Genomic DNA, 12,632 nt, shown 5'->3' on the forward strand with positions numbered 1-12,632 from the left:
CCTGGTATACATTTTATGGCATGTTAATTATTTAATATATTACACACGAATGAGAAAAACAGACCCATGATTAGATTCAGCTGAAGATAAATATACTCAATTAAAATGAATTTCTTGTGCAGCAAAATCATGTTGAAAACTTTTGTACAACTTTTTGCTATGAATAAACTGGCAGAAATTTAGCCAACTCTATCCACATCAATATGTGTCTAAGTAGGATGGGTTGAATTTAAACTTATGACAGTCTATTATTTTCTTTTCTCAAATCTTTAAATGCAACACAAACTCCATGAACAACTTTTCTGTAAGTTGTACAAGTCCACTATGTGAAAACAGCTTTGCTTCTATTTTCTCCTGCCCTCAGTGATTCTCACATTATTGATGATGTTGGGACAAACAATGAAGTTAAAAGACACTTCCAATTATGTGAAATGTCTCCAAATATTAGCCAGTTTAACATGCACAGAGCCCTTTCATCAATGTAATACACTAATACAAGCATGTCTACTGTAAGCACACTAATAATTGCCATATTGAGGGTGGCACTGCTGTAAGCCACTACAACAGGCTTAAATGTTCATAGTAAACTGGCTTTCATACACAATGAAGCACAATCTCAGTTACATTTATAAAAAAAAATATCAATCATACATGAAGTCTAATGATGATAAATCCAGGATGGGATAACAACAATAAGAAATTTGATAAATTGCTACTCATAACGCAGAAAACACATTGGGTGGCAGGCAGGTACATTGAAAGGAGACTGCTGGATGTTATCAGCTATCGGAATACGTCCTTCCTCGGATGTAGACAATAGACACACAACAGGTCTTTGTTGTGCATGGGCACTAAGGCCCAGACAGTCAGCCCTTTGTGGCTGAAGACACAATGGTCATATGTATGTGTTTTACGCAAGAGTGAATGTGCGTGTGTTTTGTCTACATCTGATGAAGGACTTTGTCCAATACCTAATAATATCTAGAATTCTTCTTTCAATGTGCCTGTCTGCACTCATCAGCTCCTCATCTACATGGTAAGTTGCAATCTCTCTATTTAATACAAGAATTTGGATGGTTCATAAAGCACGGAATGAAAAAGTCCCCACGCAACTAACTTTTATATTTTGAACCCTTGGAAGGAATCACATATCGAAAAAAAATTTCAGATCTTTAATTAAAGAGTTCAAAACACACGCAACATGTACGTAATATATCTGAAACAAGGATGTTGAGAATAGCACGCAGACAAAGCCATGTAATGTTTGAAAACTCAAATATTTTATTTAATATCATCAATTAATAGCCTCACATATACACTGATGAAATGAAACATTTATGACCACCTTCTTAATTTCGTGCTCATACACACACATCAAAAAAAGTTTTGCATCGCCCCGGTTCCCAGAACTCCTGAAGATAGATGCTGACAGTGGATATTGTACCACAGACACAGTCCCTTTGACTGTTCACAGATGTCACTAAACCTGCCCAAAGATGCAAACAACCATGCATGAGCAACGCCTATTAGACAGAGAGGGTCCAAAAGTCAATCAGTTCCAGTCATTCCACCAGGAACGAGGTACACAGCTAGTGTTGTCTGTAGTTCAACCATGCCCAGACGGTCAATACTGCAGTTCGATCACGTCTGCATCGCTAGTTTATGCCAGGAAGGTCTCTCAACAAGAGAAGTGGCCAGGAGCCTCGGAATGAACCAAAGTAGTGATGTTCGGACATGGAGGAGATACAGAGAGACAGGAACCATCGATGACGTGCCTCGCTCAGGCTGCCCAAGGGCTACTACTGCAGTGGATGACCACTATCTACAGATTATGGTTCGGAGGAACCCTAACAGCAACACCACCATGTTGAATAATGGTTTTTGTGCAGCCACAGAACGTCGTGTTACAGCTCAAACTAAGCGCAATAAGCTGCATGATACGCTTCACTCCTGATATCCATGGCGAGGTCCACCTTTTCAACCACGACACCATGCAGCACAGTACAGATGGGCCCAACAACATGCCAAATGGGTCACTCAGGATTGGCATAATGTTCTCGTGAACGTATGATATATGCAACCTGGTCAGGCTGAACGCCTTAGACACACTGTCCAGTGAGTGCAGCAAGGTGTAGGTTCCCTACTGTTTTGGGGTGGCATTATATGGGGCCGACATATACCGCTGGTGGTCATGGAAGGTGCCGTAACGGCTGTACGATACATGAATGCCATCCTCCGATCGATAGTGCAACCATATCAGCAGCAATATTGGCGAGGCATTCATCTTCATGGATGACAATTTGTGCCCCCATTGTGCACGTCTTGTGAATGACTTCCTTCAGGATGATGACATCACTTGACTAGAGTGGTCAGCATGTTCTCCAGACATGAACGCTATTGAACATGCCTGGGATACATTGGAAAGGGCTGTTTATGGACAGCATGACCCACCAACCACTCTGATGTATCGAAGTCGATTCGCCACTGAGGAGTGGGACAATCCGGACCAACAGTGCCTCAATGAACTTGAGGATAGCATGCCATGATGAATACAGGCATGCATCAATGCAAGGAGACGTGCTACTCGCTATCAGAGGTACCGGCGTGTACAGCAATCTGGACCACCACCTCTGAAAGTCTTGCTGTATGGTGGTACAACATGCAGTATGTGGTTTTCATGAGCAATAGACAGGGCGGAAATGATGTTTTTGTCGATCTCTAATCCAATTTTCTGTACAGGTTCCGGAACTTCGGAACCGACATGATGCTAAACTTTTTTGATGTGTGTACTTTTAGAATGAAAAACCACAGCAGATGTCTATGAATAGGTCGTGTAATTCCCTTAAATTATGGGCCGGTGTTTTACAGTCACAGAACACTTGCACCCAATAGAATACCAGATGTGTTCCATCAGGTTCAAATCAGGAGAATTTGGTGGCCAAGACAACAATGTGAGTTCACTATCATGCTCCTCAAACCACTGTATCATCATTCCAGTGCCGTGATATGGCCATTTATCCTGCTGGAAGATGACACTGCCATCGGGGGGACTTCAAACAAGAAGAAATGTGGCCCATAAAAAATTCCACGTGGTTCACAGCTGACAAATGCCTTTGAATCCTACCACAGGCCCCATGGAATACCAGGTGAATGTCCCCTATAACATAATACTTTCCCAAACTGGCATGGTAAATGTTACAAGCATCTGTTCACCTGGATGACAGCAAACCTGAACATGCCCACAAACTTTTTGTAACAAGAAACATGATTGACCCGACCACATGACACATTTCCATAGGTCCCCAGTCCAATCTTAATAATCCCATGACCACTGCAATCATAATTTAAGATGTCATTGCGCCAACATAGAAACACTTAGGTAATTTTTACTCTGTCATCAAATATGGCACAAACTGCCATCTATCCTGTTTTGCAGAGTGGATGAGCCTCCGAGCTCCACACTATGTGATGAGCTGTCGACATCCAACACCTTCTTGCCTGCTAATGGTTTCACTATCCTTTAATTACTTTTCGTAGATGCTCATAACGGTAGCATACGAACATCCAACCAGACACTCTCTTCCAAGCACCAGGCCATAACAATATGCCCTTTGTGAAAGTCTCTTACCTCAGTAGATTTCCTCATTTGAGACCCATATAATCACTAGAATAATTACGCATTTGACTCTGCTCCGATTATATTACCACATGAAATTCCTGCAACATCACCACCAAGCACCATTATCCTCCCAGTAGCAGTGGTCATCATGTTTCCACTTGTGTGTGTGTGTGTGTGTGTGTGTGTGTGTGTGTGTGTGTGTCGTCTTTTTGTTCTAGTTAATACTGAAGACATACATGGCTTGTAAGCTTTGCTGCGTTTTCAATGTTATTTATGTAACTATAGGCTACTCAATGCTTCAGCTACAAGGTGAATAGCTTCCTTTACTCCTTCCCCTGTTTGTATTCCATTGAGAAATTTCTATTATCATTAAAAAGTAACAGCATGTGCATGGATCAAACAGCATCCACAGAACGTCAACATGAACAGTGTAGAGGAGAATGGAGTATGTATTATTATCTAACAGAATTAACTGTTGCAAAATAGATCATTATGCCTTGGTAGTACCAAAGGGAATCGTGTATTCAATAGATGACTGGATTTTTGGGGAAGCTGAAAGGGACCTAAATATAAATTTTAAAGCTCATTTCTTCCTTCAATACTTAAAGCCTTTCCAGGTGAATAAAAGAATGCACTGCCAATTTGACTTCTGTGGTATTATCCGAGGCAGGGAGCCAGGTAAAAAGCAGAGGGAAAGAAATAAAGTATCAAAAGTTATGGAAATACAATGAAGTAGGAAAGATGTGCTGGTCTGAGGCTGTCGGAGACTGTCCAAGGCCTAGTCTGCAGCAGGAATATAGAATACACGCTTAATGCTCAAGTCACAGATGGTTCAAAGGGAAAAATAATATTGAGAGCAAAAATGCCATAGATTGAGCCAATTTGTTGATCAGGAGTAGTTATAAAGCTAGTCAAAGATGAAGCAGAGGTAAAGTCCGCCAGAACTGAAACAAATGCTGAAACACAGAAATGTCAGTCATTTTCTTTGGTCCACTGAAAAGGTCCTGCCAAGTCTTTAGATGAGGTATGCACCATTGGAGGAAGGAGAGAGGGGGGAAGGGGAGAGAGAGGATATCACAAAAGTAATCTGATGAACAGGTTCAAAACGACTCCAGACGAACTGATGCTGGAACATCAGATCTGGATAACGATTGTGGAAGGCAAATCCCCCACCAGGAAAAAGTATATGGAGATTTGTGTGTTCGGGTTAACTCAGGACATGAACAATTTAGTAGTAATTGGTGATATCTGCTAGATACAGGAGGAAACTCAGTTTCTAGCAGGAGGCTGTCCACAAGGCTTGTCCAGAAGGTGCCAGTCATAGACCTGATCCTGCAGTGGTGAAGAGGGTCCAGTAGCTGTAACGTTGAGGAGGCATTGATCCATAAGCCAGGCACGCCTAATCTAGTTAGCATAGGACTAGTTCCTTGTACAGACATATGAGGGTGGAGAAGCTCATATTATAGGAGGTATGACTGAAGCAGCAGGGTGTGCCGAGTTTCAACTGTAACACAAGCCTCCACAGATGGGCTTCAAGCCTCACCGCAGGTCACTTACAGCAACATGGTAACTCAGTGTTGCATCACTACACTCACAAGGCACTGCCGTCTGCCTGCCAGCACTTTGGCACAAGCACATGTGACTTATACAGTTATAACACTTCAAGAAACCCGTTTTGGTATGACTAAATACTGGCCATCCAACTGGGAGAGGCAAGAATTAATGCAGATAGTCATTGAATAGTTAACTGTTATAGTGTTGGCCTTTGCCAGCCAGGACTCAAGTGTCCAGCTGTCAGAAGCCATTTCAGTCATGGCCGGGACCGCTGACTACACAAGGCTACATCACACCTGGCTAAGCACAGCCATAGCAGTTCTTCCACAACACCTCACTGGTGGTGGTCAAGGCCTACCTTCCAGCAATGCAATATGTAGGTGAGTTTGTAATAAATTAATAAAAGGACTCTTACCTCTGAGCACCATTTGACTCACCCCGATCCACCATCCTCCACCACAGCACACCCACAAACTCTACAAGCAGTGTCAGAATTGCTAATTGTGACTGCAATGGTGGCTCGATATTCGCAGCACAAAGAGCAATGCAAGAAAGTAGCAGCATGTGCCTTCTATAATCACTGTGTGGTCCTGCAACTACTGTTCATGGATTTTTCCTCTTCCTACTGTTCACTGTCCAATTTTAAATTATGTCAGGCACAGTTTCAGTAGTAATTCCTGGGAAGGATCCACAGAATGAACCAATTGTGTGTACATAGTGTAATCTAACAGGTCATGTGACCAGTGCACCAACCCACACAACATGGTAAGCTGGGCATACTGGCAATAAGGACATTAGACCATCCAGTGTAGGGAGAATACTTGGTTGAGATGTGGAAGGCATGGGTACCAGGGAAGTTGAGCTGAATGTAGTCAATAGGCAACTGAAGTCATAGTCTGTTGTAAGAAATGTTGTTATTTGGATTAGGAATTTAAGCATGAGGCTTCGCAAGTAAGTAAGTGGTTTGACGAGTGCCCAAGACATATGAAGACCTTCTTCTTTTCCATTTCTGTATTAAGACTCCTACAATCATACTATTTTCTAGTGAAGTAACTGTACACATTGCTGTAGTGCTGACAAAGTAAAAAGTAAATCAGTGGGTCATCAGTACCTTATGGTTTCGGTTTTTTGTCCTTGTATCACATGATGCTCGTTCAAAGCAGCACAGTAAGGCATTGAGATACTGCGGATGTGAGATGGGTCATTAGGCATCATGTCATCAATACAGCTCCAGGTCCCTCAAAGTTCAATGGACATGATAGCAGAAAATCTGCCTTAGGTAAATATCTGAACCAGTGTATGGAATAATGGGATGACATATCAGATATCAGAGAATTACAACAAAATAAATATTATATAGTTTTATTAGAGGCACAGGTCTGTAGATGCTAAAGCACCTGTGGTTTAATAAGTGAATCAGTGGTATCACAGAGCTCTGAAAGCACTACCTAATTAACTAACTGCATTATATGTTCAACAGGCATGTGAGGTGAAGTTTAAGGTTTAAGAGATATTTCCTGGTCATTACAGTAAAAAATGTGACTGTAGTAAAACTTTATCATGAATTTCTTTTTGTAAATAGTTCAGGTTAAGCTCTTTTTACTGAAAGTGTGAACTAATCCCTCATGACACAGTGATAACCATAATAAGCTTTTGGATAATGTGTCACCTGAAGGATAGAATAAGTCAAAGAAGATGAGTGATATGTTGTTCAGGCTAAATATAGAGTTGAGGAGGATCATACGGGGAAAGGGGTGCATATGAAGGTTTGTAATGTTGGTCGGAGTACTGCTGTAGGATGTCTCCCTGATTCCCAAACCCCTGTTTGCTGCCAAATAGATAGTGGGATCCTTAGAAAGACAGTTTGGTGAAAGCTGCAGGAAGCTGTGTGTGTACCACTAAAGTGAACGTACATGTAGTGTAAGTGTGACAACACAGCCCTGGTATTTGTTGTCAGGACTAGTGTGATTCTCAGGGACAGTCAGTGGCTGGAACCATGTATACTGTGGAGAGATTTCAAATGTGACTGGGTCTTAACTGTTGAAGTGTCACAGATGGACTCTTATAAATGTTATGAGCCAAGACTGACCAGATGTGTCCACAATAAACCACAAAGAATAAACTAGTTTCAGGTGCAGCAATGGGGATAAATCAGTGGATCAAATTCTTCAAATAGGGAAAGAGTGTAATGATACAAGCCTAGCAGATAGGCTTAGAGTTGTAAGATTGGCCAATTTTGGAAATATGATGACCCACAATTGCATCACGGGGCCCACAGGGTATTACTGTCTACCTGTAAAGTGTTCTGAAAAGTTTATCATATTCAGGGGCACTTTGGCAAGGGACATACGTAACTTCTGCAGTCACAACACCACAACAAACTCATTTTAGCATGTATAAATACTAGTCGTCCAGCCAGGCTGGACATACACTGCAGCAGCAAGTCTGAGTAGTCAACCATCATAGTGTCAGCTTTGGCCATGAGTTCGCCACTGCTCTGTCTTCATCCAGCCACCACTAATGTGCTGAGGGTTAAACTGAGGTCCTCCTATCCAATGTCAGTTGTCACAAGCGTGCTACCAGTTCGAAGTTTGCTCCCTGGACATCTCTGCCCATCATCTGCCATGGCTATGTGGCACCCAACAGTCTATGACTACATCTGGGTTCGCATATCTACTACAATGCTTTGCAGCAGGTGCATGACATAAGGCCTGCCTTCCAGCACTGTCTGAAGAAGAGTCCAAGTTCTACTACAAACTACAGGATGTAAAAGGTCACTTCTAACTCATCCTGACCCACCACCCTCTACCAGAGCACATCTAAGCCATCTGCAGAATGGGTATCTGTTTTTATGCTGATAAATATTTGGTATCCATGGCAACTAAGCATCAAATAAAAGTGCCAAAAAAACTATATGACTCTAAGAAACTGAGCAGCAATACAGGAGGTATGGGTGGCTTACTAAGTGGCCTCGACATGGCAAGCATTAACCCCCCCCCCCTCGCCGTCCCTTTTTTCAGATGTACAAGATTGCACAAAAGCAAGATCATTTGAGAGATAGTGGACATAATTCTGACACCAACTTAATGTCATATTTAGAAAGGAAACTTTTTAAAACATCAGTCCTGTTAATCATTCTGAGGTGTTCATGACATGCTAGATTTTAGAACCAAAGAGTCCTTCATCTGTCATAAAAGTAAAAGGGGTTTCAAGAAAACAATGTTAAATCAGTATGAATAATCATACAGATATTCAGATATTCAGTCCCACGAGAGATATAACAAGACTTAACTCTAGTCTCATTTGTGACGTGTTACTAAATGAAATCAACTCAATCTTTAATACTTACGGAACAAGAGATCCTGGTGGATAGATAAGATCACCGATGACCAGAGTATCAAGAAGGTCTAGAGGAACTTTGCGGTATTCAAGCTGTTTCAGGGCGATAAAGTCATATTTTACAGTGGTTAATGTAGCACTTGAAAGAAGAACTAGTCTCTCTTTCTCATTATCCCAAAAACTTATCCTGTTGAAATAAAACCAAAGTAATAATAATAATAATAATAATAATAATAATAATAATAATAATAATGGTATTATAATAAATCACATTAACCATATGAGGGAAAACCATTTGTTACTAGCAATATTACACTCTGTAGTAATGCAGGATTCAGCAGACACTTATGTCATTGAACCATAAATTTGTTATTCACACAGAACAGAGCACAAGGAAAAAAGACTGATATAGGAGGTAAGTTCAAATTCTTTCCCTTCTTAAACATGCACATGAAACAGAAAATGTCTCCCCTTCTTATCTCACTTCCATTTTACTCAGATTCCCCCTCCCCATTCCTCTACAATTACATCATTGTGATATAAATTGAGAATGTTGCACACAGTAATAAAATAGCACATATGAAATACATTATCATTGCTGTTCATAGAAAACTCATGTTTCTACTTTTTGTTTACATGTTTCTGGCTCATATGGCCCAGTCTTACAACTATATTTATCAACAACTGTTTTGTTACTGATGAATGTGCTCCATCTTATCACAACACTATGTCTATACACAAAAGGAAATGTCCTTACTGACTGACTGACTCACTCACTCACTCACTCACTACTGCCCAACCAAAACTGCTACAACAAGAAACTTGAAATTTGGATAGGTTGTAGATCATTTACGAAGGGATTTTTCAAAATTCCACCCCTAAGGGGGTGAAACAGTGGATGAAAAGATTTCTGAAAATATGTTGCTATAACAGTAATTTTGAAGCTAGAACTACAAAAATTGATATTTAGTTTCTTGGTCACAAATTAAAAAAATATGTGGTTCAGGTGTTTAGGAAATTCAATCACTACAGGCTTAAAACACATTATTAAATTATTAATAAAGCATTTGAAGGCTACATCTATGAAAACTGGTATTTGACTTCTTGGTTAAAAATTTAAAAAAAGGTGTTTCAGTGTTTTTGAAAATTCAACCCATAATGGGGTGAAATATAGCTGAAAATTTGCATGAAAGTATTTCATTGCATTACAACATTTTTAAAGCTGAGACTATGAAAATTGGTACTTGACTTTTTGTTTCAAATTAAAGAAATACATGTTAGGGCACGAAAGTTTCTATGAAAATATCACAAGAGCTCAAAAGGCAGAATTAACAGTGACTTCAGCTATCAGAATCGCTTTTTGGTCAGCAGTAAATTTGGAAAAGGCCATGCTTCTATGGCCTAAATTAGTATGAGATGTTTAGAACCCCTTGCAATTTGTAAACAACATAAAAATTTTATTAAAGAAAAACAAAACAAAAAAAATCTGTACAGACCATACAGTCTACGCAAGCAAAGCAGCAGGTACTAAGCTAGTATGTTTTATAAATACTTACTCTGTCATAAGCCAAGATCCAATAAATTCTCCATCTTTTTCTGGAACTAGTATTTTTTCAACACACTCCTTTACTGCATTTTCTACTATGCCATCCCTATATGTAAAATAATCTTTGGCATTATCATGTTCCAGAGCACTATTCTGGCAAATTGCATCACTTTGCACAGCAGAACCTTCTTTTGAATGAGATTTCTTCAAATGTTCTGAAACTGGTAAATAATGTACTGTTATCATGTGGCTCATAACATAATGAGCCTTGTAAAGAATCAAGGCACGGTACATTACATTATCGCTACTACCATTGTGAGCAATTTGCTCAGAGTCAATTTATTACATTTAACCGAAGAACCATTGAGAGAAGAAGCAAAATCAGAAGTTTACATCTCGAGCATTGTCTTTATAATACACTCACACACGGCACACCATACTAAAGTGTAATACATATGATAATGGAACAAGCAAAATCTAAATTAAACTCACTGATCAAAACCATTAACAACCAACATAAATTCACAGCAGTAAACATTGAAGCTCTAGGTTTCTGAACAGGTTTTCTTCTACTTTGCAAATAGAGAGAGATCAGTTAGGAAAGAAACTTAATTGGCAGGAAGATTAAATACTTTTTACATCAATTTTTGTCATCTGTACTCTGTGCGTGATTTGAAAACTTGTACTTTCCTTTTTAAAGGTCTTTAGCTTCTACTACTTTTTCCACTAAAGCCATAGTCCAAAATTTCCAATTTCTTTCTTTTTTAGATCCATTATGATTCAACATCCTGTCAGCAATGAAGTTATTTTACCCACAAGGAGAAAATTTCTCCCTCTGACAGTGAAATGTTTTCTGCATTCAAAGGAGATTTAATTTAGGTAAATGTTAACCTCTGTTTTATGGCGAGTGATATCCAAATGTTTGAACTGAAAAAGTTAGTAAATACTATGGTTGTCATAGCCTGTGCAGTACACTCAAAATGGCTTCCACAAATTTATTTAAAGTGGGAATGTGGTGCCTGGTAAAGCCTTGGAAAGAAATTGAATCTCTATATGTATTAGTTTCCATGAAGTATGAAAAACATTAGCCATGCCCTTAACCACAAGTATGTGGCCATATCAGTCAGTTTCAGCAGCAATAATGACAAGGAACAGCTGAAATTCCTAAAACTGAACAAAGCTGCAGGGTGTGATTGAATAACTACCAGATCCTTTGCAGATTTAGTCCCATTTTCAAGCATTATATGCCATAAATTCTTAGAAAAAAACAGAATTGTGCCCAGTAGTTGTAAGAAAGTACAGGTCGCAGCTGTTTACAAACTGGATGGCAGAAGTGATTCACAAAACTACCACCCAATATCTTCATCATTAACCTGCTGTAGAATCTTATCATATATTCTGAACTGTATGAGAACAAAGTTTTTCATGATGCCACTGTTGTAAAATATGTTCTCAGACTTCTTGCTGCATCAATCCAGGGTGAAACCTCGAGCTTTTGACGATATCAACCATCATCATTGTCAGGAACAACTACTTGGCAAAATAGCTGCTGTTGTGGCCTTATAAAGCCCAAATATGGCTTCTGATTGGTCAGTAGTTACATCATGCTGTCGCACATAGTGTCAACGTCTGTGCTGATGGCACCACTGCTCCCACCATAATGCAAACATTGCGATGAATATCTGTGGATTTACTCTGCGTCGAGAGCTCACTTCCGTGCACTGTTAAGATTATATCTGCTGTCATGTTGAAGGTTTTCTCACACATTTTTATTTCTTCAGAACTTTCAATTATATACTCCCTCTATGTGGGATCCTAGTACAAATTCTTTTTCATTAAAACAGTATTTTATGTTTGTTTGCGAGGCTGTGCTCAGCAACTGCATATTTCTCCAGCTCACAATTTTTAATATGCCATTGATGTTCTCCATAGCGGTCAGAAGCGGTGCAGATGGACTGACTTATGTAACTGCTTCTGCATTCACATGGGATGTTGTAAATTCCAGGAATCCTGAAGCTGAGACTGTCCTTAAAGGTGTAGCATCTGCTTTATCTTCTTAGCATGGCAGAAAACAGATCTGATGCCTCATCTTCCCAGGACCCTGCATATTTTGCTGGCTGTAAAGCCGCAGAAGGGAAGAAGAGATGCAGTCAGTGGCTCATCACTTGAATGTTTAATTTTTCATATTTCCTTCTCTTGGTGAATGCTGACTTGATATCACATGACCCATAGTCATTCTTCTGGAACTTCAGATGACTGATTTTGGAATCCAAGTAGTCTTCATCAGAAGTGGTTTTTGCTCTGTGTACCAGTGCATTTTAAGCCGCTCTCTTCTGTACTGGATGGTGAAAACTAGGCACTCAAATATAAATCTGTACCAGAACATCTAAAAGTGACAATCTTCCCTATTTTTATCTCTTGACAGTGAACTGGATGTTTGGTTGCATGCTGTTCATATGTTACTGGAAGTGCTCAAGAGTTTCTATGTCGTGTGGCAGACACATAGATATGTCGTCAACCTAATCATAAAACGAAGATGGGCAAAGGAGACTGAATTTAATACATTTTCCTCAA

The 12,632-nt window shown here is 39.7% G+C and overlaps 1 protein-coding gene across 2 annotated transcripts in view; it reads right to left on the reverse strand.

The window, feature by feature from the left end:
• The window catches only part of LOC126356045 (tumor protein p63-regulated gene 1-like protein), a 159,028-nt gene that overhangs the window by 93,935 nt on the left and 52,461 nt on the right, over window positions 1-12,632 (reverse strand). For both annotated transcript variants that reach the window (XM_050006725.1, XM_050006724.1), the window contains exons 2-3: window positions 10,069-10,279; window positions 8,523-8,699 (exon numbers count right to left, since the gene is read on the reverse strand). In XM_050006725.1, coding sequence (XP_049862682.1) covers window positions 8,523-8,699; window positions 10,069-10,279 — 388 coding nt within the window. The remainder of the gene's footprint in view (window positions 1-8,522; window positions 8,700-10,068; window positions 10,280-12,632) is intronic.

This window comes from Schistocerca gregaria, chromosome 3 (genome assembly GCF_023897955.1).
Source record: "Schistocerca gregaria isolate iqSchGreg1 chromosome 3, iqSchGreg1.2, whole genome shotgun sequence".
Lineage (NCBI taxonomy): Eukaryota > Metazoa > Arthropoda > Insecta > Orthoptera > Acrididae > Schistocerca > Schistocerca gregaria.